Source organism: Ipomoea nil, unplaced genomic scaffold (assembly GCF_001879475.1).
Source record: "Ipomoea nil cultivar Tokyo-kokei standard unplaced genomic scaffold, Asagao_1.1 scaffold0926, whole genome shotgun sequence".
NCBI classification, from domain to species: Eukaryota; Viridiplantae; Streptophyta; class Magnoliopsida; order Solanales; family Convolvulaceae; genus Ipomoea; species Ipomoea nil.
The window spans coordinates 410,926-426,308 of record NW_017617354.1 but is presented as its reverse complement, the minus strand read 5'-3'; the positions used below and the strand labels follow the sequence as shown (position 1 = coordinate 426,308).

Sequence of the window (15,383 nt, the reverse complement as noted above, 5' to 3'; positions counted from 1 at the left end):
TTCTTGAGTGTGATTTTGCTTTGAATCTAAGAACTGGGCTTTGTATGCGTACACGATCTTTTGGGAAAGAATGATTATTACCTTTGAACCTTGAGATTGAGAAAAGAGCCAAGTTTCTTAGAAAAAAAACTAGGATGACACAGGTACAAGAAAACCAAGTTGAAGAGAGATCAATGTCTGACTACCTTGCTCCGGATGTTGAGGAGCATGGTAGCATCAATATTCCAAATGTGGAGGCCAACAACTTTGCGATCAATCCGGCCATACTCAGCATGGCTGCGACGGATCGCTTTGGAGGTACACCCACAGAGGATCCCAATGCTCACATCACCAAGTTCCTACGACTTTGTAGCACCTTCAAGATGAATGGAGTCACTCAAGATGCTATCAGACTTAGGCTTTTCCCCTTCACACTGAAGGACAGGGTTGGGGATTGGTTATAGTCACAGCCAGATAACCATTTTGACACTTGGGGAAAATTACATAGAGAATTTTTGAAGAAGTTCTATCCTACCTCAAAGACTCAAAGGATGAGAAGGGAAATTCAAACACCACCACCACCACCAACACCACCACATATTTTTATAAGGGTACTTATGTCTTTTGAAACATATTTCATTATATTCCTTAAACCAACCAAACATAGTAATATAATTCCTAGAGTCTATTCCTTCCGCGAACCAAACAATAGAATACAATTCCTATTCTATTCCTTGCCTATTCCATTCCTTATGGAATAACATTCCTATTACCTCAAAATTCATTATGTGAACCAAACGTGCTGTTAAGGAATTGAAGAGGCAATGTCCACACCATGGGTTTCAAAGTTGGGATTTGATGATGTCTTTCTATGAAGGATTGCTTGATAATTCCAGGATTTTGGTGGATGCTTCTTCGGGTGGTTTGTTCACAATTCTAGAGCCAATTTTTAAAAATAAAAAACGTAAAGCCTACAAATAATATTAATTTTTTCGTATTAACAATTTAAAAAAAAAGTTATATTTTTTACCTGGCGGGCCGGCGCGCAAAAGCCCGCCAGAAATTAGACCCGCGGTGGGGCGGGTCGGACCGATGAGATAATTGAATTTCATTCAACACAACTAGGATAAGGATTACAGTACTAATAGCATAACAACTCTACGTAAGTAACCCCTATCAACTAGGAAAACCACAGAAGACTAAGCCTACTATAAAGACTAGTAAACATAGTAACAATAACAGGTAACAAATAATAGTATTGCTAACACACCCCCTCAAGCACAAGGGTGGTATGCCACAACATTGAGCTTGTCACGTAGCGCTGCAAAGCGTGGCCCCGATAGCGGCTTCGTGAAGATATCTGCTAGCTGATATTTAGTGGAGACATAATTAATCATTAATTCTCCGGAAGCTACCTTGTCGCGGACGAAATGAAAATCTATCTCCGCATGTTTCGTCCTAGCGTGAAAAACTGGATTCGCACACGTGTAGGTTGCTCCTAGATTATCACACCAGAGCGTCGGCGGAACACCAGTGTGTAGTCCCAGCTCCCGGAGTAACGACACAATAGAAGCAACCTCGGCTGCCACATCAGCGAGGGCCTTGTACTCAGCTTCAGTCGAAGAACGGGCCACTGTGCGCTGCTTCCTGGAGAGCCATGAGATCAGATTGGAACCTAAAAACACCACGTAGCCACCAATGCTCTTCCTGTCGAGCGGACAACTTGCCCAATCCGAGTCGGAGTATGCATGTAGAGCAGAAGTCTCGGAGACCGTGAGCTGCAAGACGTAGTCAAGAGTACCCTTGATATACTGTAGTACCCTCTTAACCAACCCCCAATGATCAGCTGTTGGCGTGTGCATAAATTGACATAGCCGGTTCACAGCATATGATAAGTCTGGCCGTGTGATAGTTAAGTATTGCAAAGCTCCAACCACATGACGATATTGAGTTGGGTTGTCATGTAGTTCAGCAGTAGACGAGACAGGTGGAGTAACTGCAGCCGGAGTGGTTAGTGGTTTACATTCAGTCATACCAGCTCGACTCAGAATGTCTTTCATGTACCTGCGTTGGGACAGCATGAGACCAATGTCAGTCTTGACAGTTTCAATTCCAAGGAAGAACCCGGGTGTTCCAAGATCTCGGATCTTGAACGTCGACGAAAGGCGATGCAGCAGAGAAGTGATGAGTGATGGATCATTGCCCATCATAATAATATCATCGACGTATACTAGTAAGTATACACGTGAGTTAGCAGCGGAGTAATGAAAGAGGGAAACATCCGTCTTTGATGATGAAAAACCTGCAGAGAGTAAATAGTCATGTAATCTTTTGAACCACGTCCGTGGAGCTTGCTTGACCCCATACAAAGACCGCTGTAGGTGACACACGTGATCTGGGTGTGTCGGATCTTCATACCCCGGAGGTTGCTTTGTATAGACTGTTTCCGCTAAGTGCCCATTTAAGAAGGCATTATGGACATCGAGTTGCCTCAGAGTCCAGCTGTGTGAGACAGCTAGCTAGCGAAAAAAGAAGCCTGACTGTAATCGGTTTGACTACAGGGCAAAAGGTGTCGAAGAAGTCTTCGCCAGCCACCTGATTGAACCCTTTTGCCACAAAATGGGCTTTGTATCGCTCGACCGAACCATCGACGGAGCGTTTGGTACGAAAAACCCACTTGCACCCAATGATGTTCATGTCTGGTTTGGGCGGAACAAGAGCCCAAGTATTGTGATGCAACAGAGCGTTGAACTCCTGGTCTATCGCATCACGCCATTCAGGGTGCCCAACCGCCTAAGAGTAACAGGTGGGATCAGTGGTTACACTGAGGGCTTGAAAGTCTTCGCCAGTACCCTGAGTCATATGCCGAAGCCTCATTGTATGCCCTCGATCTTGAGGCTCAGCCCTGCAGCCCGCTTTCTGCGAGCCACGGCCTTAACAGGCGCTTCAAAAGCCAAGGGGGTTGCTTCCTGTGCCAAGGGTATTGGACTCGGCGGCCTTTGAAAACCTGAGTCGATGACGACCGTGGAAGGCTGGTGTGATACAACCGGGCCAGCTGCCCAAGGCAAAGCCGGTGGTACCGGTGTAGTTGTGTCTTGAGCTGTCAATTCTGAAAAAAGGGAAAACAGCCTCATCAAAACGTACATGACGGCAGATGTAGACTTCCCCACTTGTTAAATCCATGCATCTATAACCCCTAAAGGAAGACGGGTAACCTAGGAAGACATAGGGTGCCGAGAGATAATCCATCTTATGCCGATTATAGGGCCTAAGATAGGGATAACACCGACACCCGAAGATACGGAGGAAAGTGTATGGTGGTTTCGTTTTATAGAGACGACTGTATGGAATCTCGGAATTCAGTACATAAGTTGGTAAATAATTCATTAAGCTTGTGGCTATTTCAAAGGCGTAGTCCCAATATTGTTGCGGGACACAACCTTCAGCTAACAAAGCCAACCCTGTTTCAACTATGTGACGGTTCTTCCGTTCAACTCTGCCATTTTGTTCGTGCGTATACGCACACGATTGGCGATGTACAATACCCACTTTTCGAATGTGTGATTCAACTTGCGGTATTCCTCGCCTAAGTCAGACTGAACATATTTGATAGAACGCGAAAATTGACGTTCTACAATAACTCGAAACGACTCAAAATTTTTATATATATCAGATTTTACCCGTAAGGGATAAAACCAACAAAAACGAGAATAATCATCTACAAAATGCAGAAAATAATGAAATCCACTAGTAGAGATTACAGGAGACGGACCCCATATGTCCGTATAAATTAAATCTAGCACATTGCTACTTGATAATGAAACTCTATCTAAGGGAAATCTAGACGATTTGCCAAGCTGACACGAGGTGCACAACCCGCCCGGTGTGGTTTTATTTGGTCTGACTGGACACAACTTTAGGACTTGATTCTGGACATGCACATGGGGATGGCCCAATCGGCGGTGCCAAACAACCGGTGTAGCACGAGATGTTAGAAAAGCAAAGTGCGACTGGGAAACGGGAAGCTTGTATAAACCGCCCGCTGTGGAACCTTTAAGCAGAACCGCCCGAGTGACCGAATCCTTCACAATGAAACAATCTTTATGAAACTCAACAAAAACGCGATTATCATTTGTTAAACGATAAACATATAATAACGGGACCGAAAGCTTAGGAACATATAAGACATTTGTTAAACTTAGATATTTAGACACGGATGGTATAAAAGCATGGCCAACTCGTGAGATCGTCAAACCTGCGCCATTACCAACACGCAGAACATCACCACCAGTGTATTCGTCAGACTGCGTCAGCATAGTTGCTGTAGACACTTAAATTTTGATAAATATTGATTATTTATCAATATTAGTATATTCGAATTTATGTATGGATAATATTGATATTATCTAATTTGTTAATTAGATAATATCAAAAGAGTTTGAATTCATCAAAACTCTTCTATCCTACAGCTATAAATAGGACATTTTATTTCTATGTAATCACACACATCCTAGGAAAAGTGATGTAAACATCTAGAAAATATTATTCAGGATCATAATAAAAATGTGATACTGAAAGTAGAAGTCCCTCCTCCATAATGATCGTGCCTATGCCTATTGATCCAAACCTCCATTGAAGATCAAGCCATTTGAACCCGGAGGCCCTTCAAAAGAACAAGCTACATATACAAGCCCTTCTTTGAAGATCAAGCCACTTGAAACCCGGAGGCCCTTTAATGGTGGAGTGTTCAAGGCATCCAATTGAAGAATCAGAGGACATCCCAGAGACTTGCATTCACACCGAATTAATACTTGACATGTAACTAGAATTTTGAATATCAATATATACATATTCAATTTTCTTTGTTCACAAATTGGCACGCCCAGTGGGACAGCTCTGCCTCTCATATCTTCATAGGCACTTTCAACCGATATGGGGGAAAACCCTGTATGAAATTTGAAATGGATGAGGCTAAATGATACTCCTTGGCACGAGTTGAAAATGCCTCATATCTTTCAAGGCTCCTTGGCACGAGTTGAAACGGCCTTATATCTTAAAGTTGTAGTGTCGAGACTTCCTTGCACTACATACTTTGGAGTGGTATATGTTATCAAGTGGCGTACAAGCAAGTCTCGAGGGGGCATTTGTAGACACTTAAATTTTGATAAATATTGATTATTTATCAATATTAGTATATTTGAATATATTTGAAATATTTTGGATAATATTGATATTATCTAATTTGTTTAATTAGATAATATCAAAAGAGTTTGAGCTTATCAAAACTCTTCTATCCTACAGCTATAAATAGGAGTTCTTATTTCTATGTAATCAGAGATCCTAGGAAAAAATCCATAGAAACATCAAGTTTATTCAGAGATCACAAAAACAATGTGATCCTGAAAGTAAAAGCCCCTCCTCCAATCCAATCGTGCATGTTGCCTGTTGATCCAAACCTCCATTGAAGATCAAGGCATTTGAACTCGGAGGCCCTTCAAGAAGAACAAGCTATATATAAAGCCCTTCTTTGAAGATTAAGCCACTTGAAACCTGGAGGCCCTTCAATAGTGGAGTGTTCAAGGCATCAAATTGAAGAATCAGAGGACCATTCAGAGACTTGTACCCACACCGCATTTGATACTTGACATGTAATTTAGAATTTTGAATTTCTAAATATATATTCAGAAGAATCAGAGGCCCACCATTTCGTTTCGATAAAGCTAACATATCGAAACTTCCTATTCTGGAGAACTCAGTTAGTCCCCTTCCTACGTGGTCAGGAGCTTTGATACCAGATGAGATAATTGAATTTCATTCAACACAACTAGGATAAGGATTACAGTACTAATAGCATAACAACTCTACGTAAGTAACCCCTATCAACTAGGAAAACCACAGAAGACTAAGCCTACTATAAAGACTAGTAAACATAGTAACAATAACAGGTAACAAATAATAATATTGCTAACAGCTTTGACAGTATATATATATATATATATATATATATATATAGGGTTGAGTTCAAATGAGGACAACAATATATAGAGGACTGTGAGGACAAATAATGGGCACACAACAAATCAATATCAGCCACACAATTTAATACATAATGGCACACATGAATACATGTAAACATCAGGTTTCGAACCTAGGCTCCATTAATTAAGAAAACTGTGTGCGCGACATACAAACTGTGGCACACGACATCATTCGGCCATGCACACGACATACAGGCTAATGGCACACACTATATTTGTCTTCACAGTCCTCTATAATATACATGTCCTCATTTGAACTCAAGTCTATATATATATATATATATATATATATATATATATATATATATATATATATATCAAAAGAGTGCTATTCACAAAAGGATTTTATCAAAAGTATCAAACAATTAAAATTTTGAAGTATTCTATTCTTTTCATTTTCCTACTCATTTTTTGGAAAATGAACCAAACAGACAAAGACAGTTTTCCGTTGTGTAGCCAAACAACAGAAAGGAAAATGTTTTCTTGAAAATGACTCATTTACCAGAAAACATTTTTCGGGTTTCCAAACGCACCCTTACTTCACAAGTTTTCTTGACTGTATTTTTTTTTTTTTTTTGTTGAAATGGTAGTTTAATTAATTTGCAGGGAAATGTTGTTGCTTTCCCAATCGCCCTGCACTAAAAATCTGTCTGAAACCATTTATAGAACAGTTCACCTGTCCAATAACATAATTTTCCTCCTTTCTTACCACTATGATCTTTAGTGCATCCACCTTGAACTTTGCATGCAAACGAAGCACATAGAGTGATATGTTTCAGTAGTTAGACTACGCGTCACGGGTCTATGGCTAATCGAAGAAGAAGATGGTTTATCTATGGTGGCTGATGATAGTATGAGAGAGGAGAAGTTGGGGAAGAAACTTCCTTTTTGATTTTATTCAATACCAACTTAACCAGACAAATTAATATTCTCCCATATATATATATATATATATATATATATATATATATATATATATATATATATATATATATATATATATATATATATATATATATATATATATATATATATATATATATATATATATATATATTTATATATAGGAGGTACAACCAAAGATATTAGGAAATAATATTCTAAAAACTGCTAAACTAAATATGAAGAAAATCTTTAATAAAAAGGAAACAACATAACTAAACTAGTAAAGGAAACAATATAACTAAATTGATTCTTAAGGGGATAGCAGGATCTGTATTGTATCATTACACCCTTCCTGGAGATCAAGCTTGTCCTCAAGCATGATGCAGGTGACAACACTCAAGTTGAATTCAGGTGATTCCATCGCGTGCGTTCATCTCTGTGGATGCAAGCCAAGTAGGCGGTTCTTCACCATCCTCTAATGTCCACAACATAAAAAGGTGACGACATTTATGACCCGGAAAAAATTGCTCATCGCAATTATAACACAACTTTTTGGCATCCCTCTCGGCTTTTTTCCGATGGGGATAAGAATTTATACGGAGGTCGAGGTGATTTGGTGTGGTTGGTGGATTATTGTGGGGGTAGTGAGACATGGGCAGAGGGAAGGGGTGCGACAGGGTGTGGGTCATTGTTTGCCATTTTGGCAGGTAGAAGGCCTAAGATGTGACATTTCCGGTAGAAGTCACGGGCTATATTAATGGCTTCGTTTAGAGAACTAGGCTTGGTCATTTCTACATCAATCCGAAGTACCTCGTCTAGACCACCAGTAAAAAAATCAACCCGTTGGGATGGGACTACTGTGCCTGCATGTGCAAGATGAGCTTGAAAGTCCTTGACGTAATCATCAACGTGTCTGCCGGTCTGAAAGAGCAGCTTTAGTTCGCCTAGTGGATTAATGCTTTGAGGTGGCCCAAAACTCAAACAACACTCTTCCTTAAACGATGCCCAGGAAGCAAATGGTGACATCGCAATTTCATAATGGTACCACCGTTGGGCCTCGCTAATCATGTGGTGTGTTGCCAGAGGAACACGTTCATGGTGTAACACCCCACTTTTCTAACTCTTAAATACATCTCTAAACAGTCATTAACATAACTAAGTAGCGGAAAAACTAAAAGATAAATAGTGGGAGTGTCACCACCACAACCACCACTCTTTGGTGATTGCACAGGCTAAAAGGGGTAAAACTAGAAATAAGATTAAGTCTGGGTACTAAAAATAAATACTGGAAACGTTAGGGGGAAAACGCCACCCCAAAAATAGTCTACATCAATCCTCAAACATAGAGTCGATAAAACTACAATCCATACATAGCATCAATGGTACTAGAGTTTAGATATCTCTATCTACGAGACTAATCTAACTCGACTTCTTCACACTGCTGGGCCCACCTGAAAGGGGTTTTGCAAGCAACACATAGACAAGTAGGAAAACACCCGTTAGCACGAAGCTAAGTATAACCACACTCAACCCTGTAAAGCATTCTAGCACATACTTTGAAAACATATGATATCTTTATAGCAATAAGCTAATATCAAATCATCTTTAGATTTATCACATTCTTTCTAGTTGCTTGCACCCTATAATATCAGCTGGCATGCTCATCTATGTATGAAACTGATCACGTAGATTCAACAGCATATAAACTTCTCAAATAGCTTATCAAGCAATTCATGCTTACAGATAGGTTCCTGCTAAAAGACCATAAAACAGGTGTTCACATACTTTGTCATTCTTATCACATAACTTGATAGATAGAACTTCTAATACAACACGATAATCATGCTCAAAAGAATATCTTAAGTCAAACTCCTCGTTATACAATCTCTTACGCTGCTCTATTCGCATGCAATCTCGTATAACATTATGATCATACTTCTCATGCAATCTAATGCAGTAATATATTCATTCTCATATGCAATCTCGTGCAATTATATAATCATACTCTTATGCAATCAAGTGCAATAATATACTCATACTCATATGCAATCTAGTGCAACAATATACTCATACTCATATGTAATCTAGTGCAACAATATAATCATAATCTTATGCAATCTAGTGCAACAATATGCTCATTTATGAATGAGAGTACTTTCTGTGGAGGTCTCTTTGTTACTTTCTCGAGTCTCTCTTGACTCTCTTTCTTTCTCTAGAGTCTTTATTGACTCTCATACTTGAGTCTGTTGACTCTCTTTCTTGAGTCTCTGTTGACTCTCTTTCTTTCTCTTATACTCGTAGACGGCTTAGGGTTTAACAGAAGTGTGAATTACCCCATCGAGAACGGCATACTTCTGACCCAATATCTCTTACCCTCTACGGAACCAATCTCGTGGTTCAAACTCTGTGGAATCAGGTACCGAACTATTAGTGTGCACACCCCCTAACCACGATTCCAAGCCTGGCGGGAAGTTTCCAACCTCGTAACGTGGGAATACGTCGCGTTACATATACTGGGACCGCAATGTCCATAAATATCTCCCGAGAGGAACATAGTCCAAACAATATCCTCCAAAACCTCACCGCTATAGATAATACATAAATATATCGCTCATGCATCAATCTCATGCACACAACAATTCTACTACTTCTCAATGCATCAAAGACTGATATACCATATGCTTATGGTTTTTGAAAGTATTTTTGGACTCGCGTTGGTCCCTTATGCATTTTTGAAATATGACTCATGTGAAATGTCAAAATGCTCTATAACATGCTTCTAAATCATGTATAAACTAACATGAAATATTCAAGAATATAACATCATGCTCGGTTTGCAACATAGAAATTTCTATATAAATCACTCAACAAAATATGCTTCGTTTCTCATTGATCAAATATCACAATTTAGCCATGCTTTCATAATAAATCATATTCTCAAATGATCATGCCTCTTTACTCAATAAAATATCATCAGATCACAATAATCAAATAATTCTTAATACACAGTAAACTAGCAAATATACACTATGTAGCAATTCTTCACAATTTCCTTCATAACATACTCGTTTTTAATCCAAATTCAACGAAATCAAAGCCAAAACGTGTGTTGAGACGATCCCGAAGAGCCGAGCCACAAGGGCCCGTAACCCTCGGTCCGAAACGACACGTATCTGAGCCACAAGGACCCGGCCACTACACGAGTAACCACAAACGGAGCACTCGAACACACAATACTTTAGCATTTCTACACATTTCTATCTTCATAATAATGACTTCACAGAGTCATAAAGATATTGGGAAACCATGGGGTTATACACTTTGTAGATCAAAAGTTCTTGGTAAAATCTTTTCTAGGGATACATAGTATTTCCCAAAATATACGATGCTACTAACTAAGTATTTTTAGGAAAATAATAGAATAAGTTCCAAATATCTTTGTGATCAAATATATATCTCATACATAGTTATATATGTATATATTTTCAAAATCAAGTATAACATTCCCCAAAACATACATACTCATATATATAATTCTTGAAAGAAAGCTTTCTTGGCAAATCATAGCTTTCGGTAGATCAAAATCCTTCTCAACATATTTATGATTTTCTTAGGAAAATACTTTTATATATGAATAATCCTTCAATCCTAAGTAATATAATATATATTCCGAAGAAGATAATTTCTTAAAGGTTGGAATAGCTTAGGTGGAAGAGGTTTGGATTATTAAACAAAGGATTAGGGGTTCAAATCCCACTTTAAACAAATTTTCCAAAGCAATTAAAAACTAGAGTCTAAAACTAAACATCAATGCTAGATGCAAAAATCGATCCCCTGTGACCTCACAACTTCCATTTCATCAGTTTAAGCACCCAAAACACATAAATATATACACATTTGAACCACATATTAGATTTGGGAATCCATGGGTTATACCTTGAGCTTCAACCTCAAGAATCCCTCCACCTCCAACCTCAAGCTAGGTCTTCCTCTTCACCATCTCCATTTCTCAAGCAACCACCAATACAATACCCAAAAATACATCTAGCTTAGATAATCTATCTCAAGGACAAGCTAATCAAAGGAAAATGGAGAAGATATCTTACCTAGTCTTGAAACCTAAGCTTGGGTAGAAGAAAAAGCTCCCAAAAATGAAGAAAATATATACACATTTGAACCACTAAAACACACTAAAACACCATATCTTAGGGCAAAATATTAGATTTGGGAATCCATGGGTTATACCTTGAGCTTCAACCTCAAGAATCCCTCAATCTCCAACCTCAAGCTAGGTCTTCCTCTTCACGATCTCCATTTCTCAAGCAACCACCAATACAATACCCAAAAATACATCTAGCTTAGATAATCTATCTCAAGGACAAGCTAATCAAAGGAAAATGGAGAAGATATCTTACCTAGTCTTGAAACCTAAGCTTGGGTAGAAGAAGAAGCTCCCAAAAATGAAGAAGATGAAGATGGTAGGGAGATGTAGAGAGAGACACGAGAGCTGTAGATTTCTTGAAAATGAATAGTGCACAAGGAAAATCTATCTCTTATACTTAGGGTTTGGGGGTAAAAATGTAAAATAAAATTGTAGGGTTCACCTTGCATCATGAACCATAGTCTAGAAAGATGATTTTTGAATAACTTGGGGTCAAAATGTATTTTTTCAAAAAGATTTCCAAACAAACACTTGGTTCAGTTTTCTCCCGGTCTCACTCAGATTGGTTTCTTAGTTTAAAACTTGGTATGCGAAGTACCCGAAAATTTAGGATTTTAAATTCAAAATAAATCCCGATGTTGAATTTACTTAAAAGTGGCTCAAAATAATTTATTCAACACCAATTTCATCGCAAAATTTTTTACGGTGTGAAAAATGGCTATTTCGGAATAACATGGTCTGGTGTGTCAGAATGGCGAAACGAAGACACACAACGAAGTAGCCAAACCATAGGGCCTTCCTCGCCTGAAAACAAAGGGAATTCGACCTTTGGGATACCGAGAAAACGGTAGGAGTGATCCCCTATGTCTGCCATAGTATAGATATCCCTTCAGTTTGAAGGGCAGTAACGGAGCTCTCCTCCTGGACAGGTTGTTTACCATGGCTGGTGAGTAGTTGTTGGACCAGTGTCTCCAATCTGGCAAGAGAAGCTGCCTGGGTGTGAGAGGATGCAGATAAGGAGGCGACAGTAGTTGTCAAATTTTCAATTTTGTCATGATGTAATTCCAAAGCTTTGATGGCTGATTCGATGTTCAAATCAGTACCCATGATGCCGGCAATGGGAACCAAATGATAAGTTTCAGTAGTTAGACTACGCGTCACGGGTCTATGGCTAATCAAATATGGTTTACCTATGGTGGCTGATGATAGTATGAGAGAGGAGAAGTTGGGGAAGAAACTTCCTTTTGATTTTATTCAATACCAACTTAACGAGACAAATTAATATTCTTCATATATATAGGAGGTACAACTAAAGATATTAGGAAATAATATTCTAAAAATTGCTAAACTAAATATGAAAGAAATCTTTAATAAAAAAGAAACATAACTAAACTAGTAAAGGAAACAATATAACTAAATTGATTCTTAAGGGGGCAGCAGGATCTGTATTGTATCATAGAGAGGCTATTGTATGAATGGTATGTGATAGCTTTTTAATGACAGGGTGATTGGGAAGCAACAGAATTTCCCTGCAAATGAAACTGCCCTTTCAAAATAAGTATACAGTCAAGAAAATTTGTTGGTAAATAGAAAATAAAAACTTCTTGGTACCAGATGGCAGAATGTGTTACATTAAGTAATCTAATGATAGGAGTTTAGATAATGTTGAATGTCAACATCATCATCATCCCTTCCTTGAATGACTTTGTATATAAATGGTTTTGAAACACCAACAAAAAGGTGAATTGGGGGATATCTCTATTGCCTATTGGAACTGTTGAATCTACAGTGTGATTGCAATGAGTTCTTGTCCCATATCGTAGTCGCAAATTGTGGTGATTCAAGATCGTAATCACCACAAAACGGGATGAAAAAATCATTGCAACCACAACTGTAGATTCCACAGTTCAAGTAGCGGTAGTGCCAGATATCCACTACGATATGGGATGCATTATATTAAAAAGCTGCCTGAAACCATTAATACAATGGCCTTTTAACTAATGTGTTTTGTTCTGCCAACAACGGTTAATTGAAGAGTGCCATCAATGGTTTATTGGATAAGTGAATTGTTCTGAATTGCACCAACAAATGAAGCACATTGAGATGCTGCTATTGTATGAATGGTTTCAGACAGCTTAGCTTTTTAATGCAATTGGAAAGGGCACAACATTTCTCTGCAAATGAAACTGCCCTCTAAAAATAAGCTTACAGTAATTGATGAATGTCTTAAACTCATGTTTTTTCAATTTCCTTTATTTTTACTTGTTAATCATTATATTATGGAGACAATTTGGTTAGTTATGGAATGATTGTTTGTGTTTAGGTAACTTGACAAGAAAATAATGTTTTTAGTCAAACATTGAGCTATTTGATCAAGATTTAACATGAGGATATTTTTGTGAGGAAAAATAAAAGAGTATTGTTCAATCTTCCCCTCTTCATTTTTATTATAAATCAAATACATTTGGGAAATGCGCTCGATGTATTATCAATGTTGCAAAAATCACGGTTAGACAACGCCCAACCGTGTCGAAAAATGCAAAAATCAGTCTCCTCTACGGTCGGGGGCCTAGCGGCCTAGCCAGCCGATTTTGTCTGTTCGCCGGAGTCGCCAGACGCGAGTGCGAGACGTCAGTTTTAGAAATAAGACGTTGCTAGAGGAGGTTGCCGATTTCGCAGCCGAAGAGATGCATGTACAATGGTCGGCACTCCAGCGCTAGAAAACACGATCCTTCGACGGAGTATCCATATCTCTATCTCTGGCGACAAAATCGATTTGCCGATGAGGAGTCCTCACCTGCTTTCAGACACAAAATTGGTAAACCAGGTAAATGATCATCTATAATTGATAATTTAAAGATAGGAAAATGAGGGAGGAAAATTAATAATAACAATAGTGAATGTGAGCTCCATTGTTGATGTGAAAAATAGCGACACGTTAATGGATGTGTTGTGGAAGACTAGGGGCACGTGTCGCTTCTGAGCTGCATTATAGTGGAGATCGCATATAGATGACGCCATGTACTGGGATGACGTACGGATGAAATATCGAAATGGCAAGCAATCTGTTGATTACCCAAAATGGGACAACTAGGCTGCGATTAATCTGCGCCCCCAAGCACCTGAGTTTTCAACATTGTGTATTATACGTTAAAATATTCGAAATGCATTTGACTAAAATTTAAAAAATAAATTGGCTCGAGTTCAATTTTCTTGAACTTGAAATTCCATGATTTTATGAATTCAACAATATTTGAGGGTTTTTGACTAAAATAGACAATTATAAAAATGAGGAGACAAAAATACAAAACTTTTAAAATTTGGACAAAGTGTTTGCGCCTTTTTTTTTTTTTTAAATACCTCAAATACATCTCCCAAATGTGTTTGTAATATTTGGATGGAATACATCAAACCCAATAGGAAATACATTTGACAAAAAAAATTATACATCAAATACATTTGAGAAATGAGTTTGACATATTATACGCTAAAAATATTCAAAATGCATTTCACATACGCATTTGACTAATTTTGTTTTAAAATATTGGCTCGAGACTGATGCTACCCGCACCACTTATTGTCATTGTTATTGTTATTGTTATTATTATTGTTATTGTTATTGTTATTATTATTATTATTATACTATCTTGGTTGCTTCTATTCAATTTTCTTGATTTTGAAATTCCATGATTTTATGGATTCAACTACATTTGTTAGAATACTCGAACAATATAGTTGAATCCATAAAATCGTGAATAAAGAAAGTTTTTTTTTTTTTTAAAGCATTACTAACACGATGTTAGCGTTAGTCTTGAGACAAAAATATTTAAATTTTTATGTATTTTCAAAAATTTCAACAACATTTTAGATGGTTGGCAAATTTTGAGGGCTTTTGACTGAAGTAGACGATTTTTGAAATGGATAGATCAAAATACAAAATTTTTGAAATTTGGACAAACTGCATATGCAAAATATGTTTGGGCGTTTGTGCCTTTGACTGGGCTTCAAACGCATCTCCAAAATGTGTTTGTAGTTTTTGATTTTTATGAAATACCTTCAAACGCATCTCCAAAATGTGTTTGTAGTTTTTGATTTTTATGAAATACCTCTAACTCATCTCCCAAATGCGTTTGAAATATTTGGATGAAATATGTCAAACGCATTTAGAAAATGCATTTGACAAAAAACATTATACATTAAATGCATTTGGGAAATGCGTGGCATATTATACGTTAAAATATTTGAAAACTATTTTCCAAATGCATTTGATTAAATTTTTCAAAAAAAAAAAAAAAGAAAAAGAATACTGGCATGAGACT

At 37.8% G+C, this 15,383-nt stretch overlaps 1 protein-coding gene across 1 annotated transcript; it reads right to left on the bottom strand.

Annotated features, from left to right (window-relative positions):
- Positions 1 to 338: 338 nt before the first annotated feature.
- LOC109179510 (uncharacterized mitochondrial protein AtMg00810-like) lies at positions 339 to 4,295 on the bottom strand. The gene is made up of 4 exons (XM_019329020.1): positions 4,235 to 4,295; positions 2,864 to 3,088; positions 1,395 to 2,281; positions 339 to 413 (listed from the first exon to the last, which is right to left on the bottom strand). The coding sequence occupies exons 1-4, from the start codon at positions 4,293 to 4,295 to the stop codon at positions 339 to 341; spliced, it is 1,248 nt and encodes a 415-aa protein (XP_019184565.1).
- Positions 4,296 to 15,383: the final 11,088 nt, after the last annotated feature.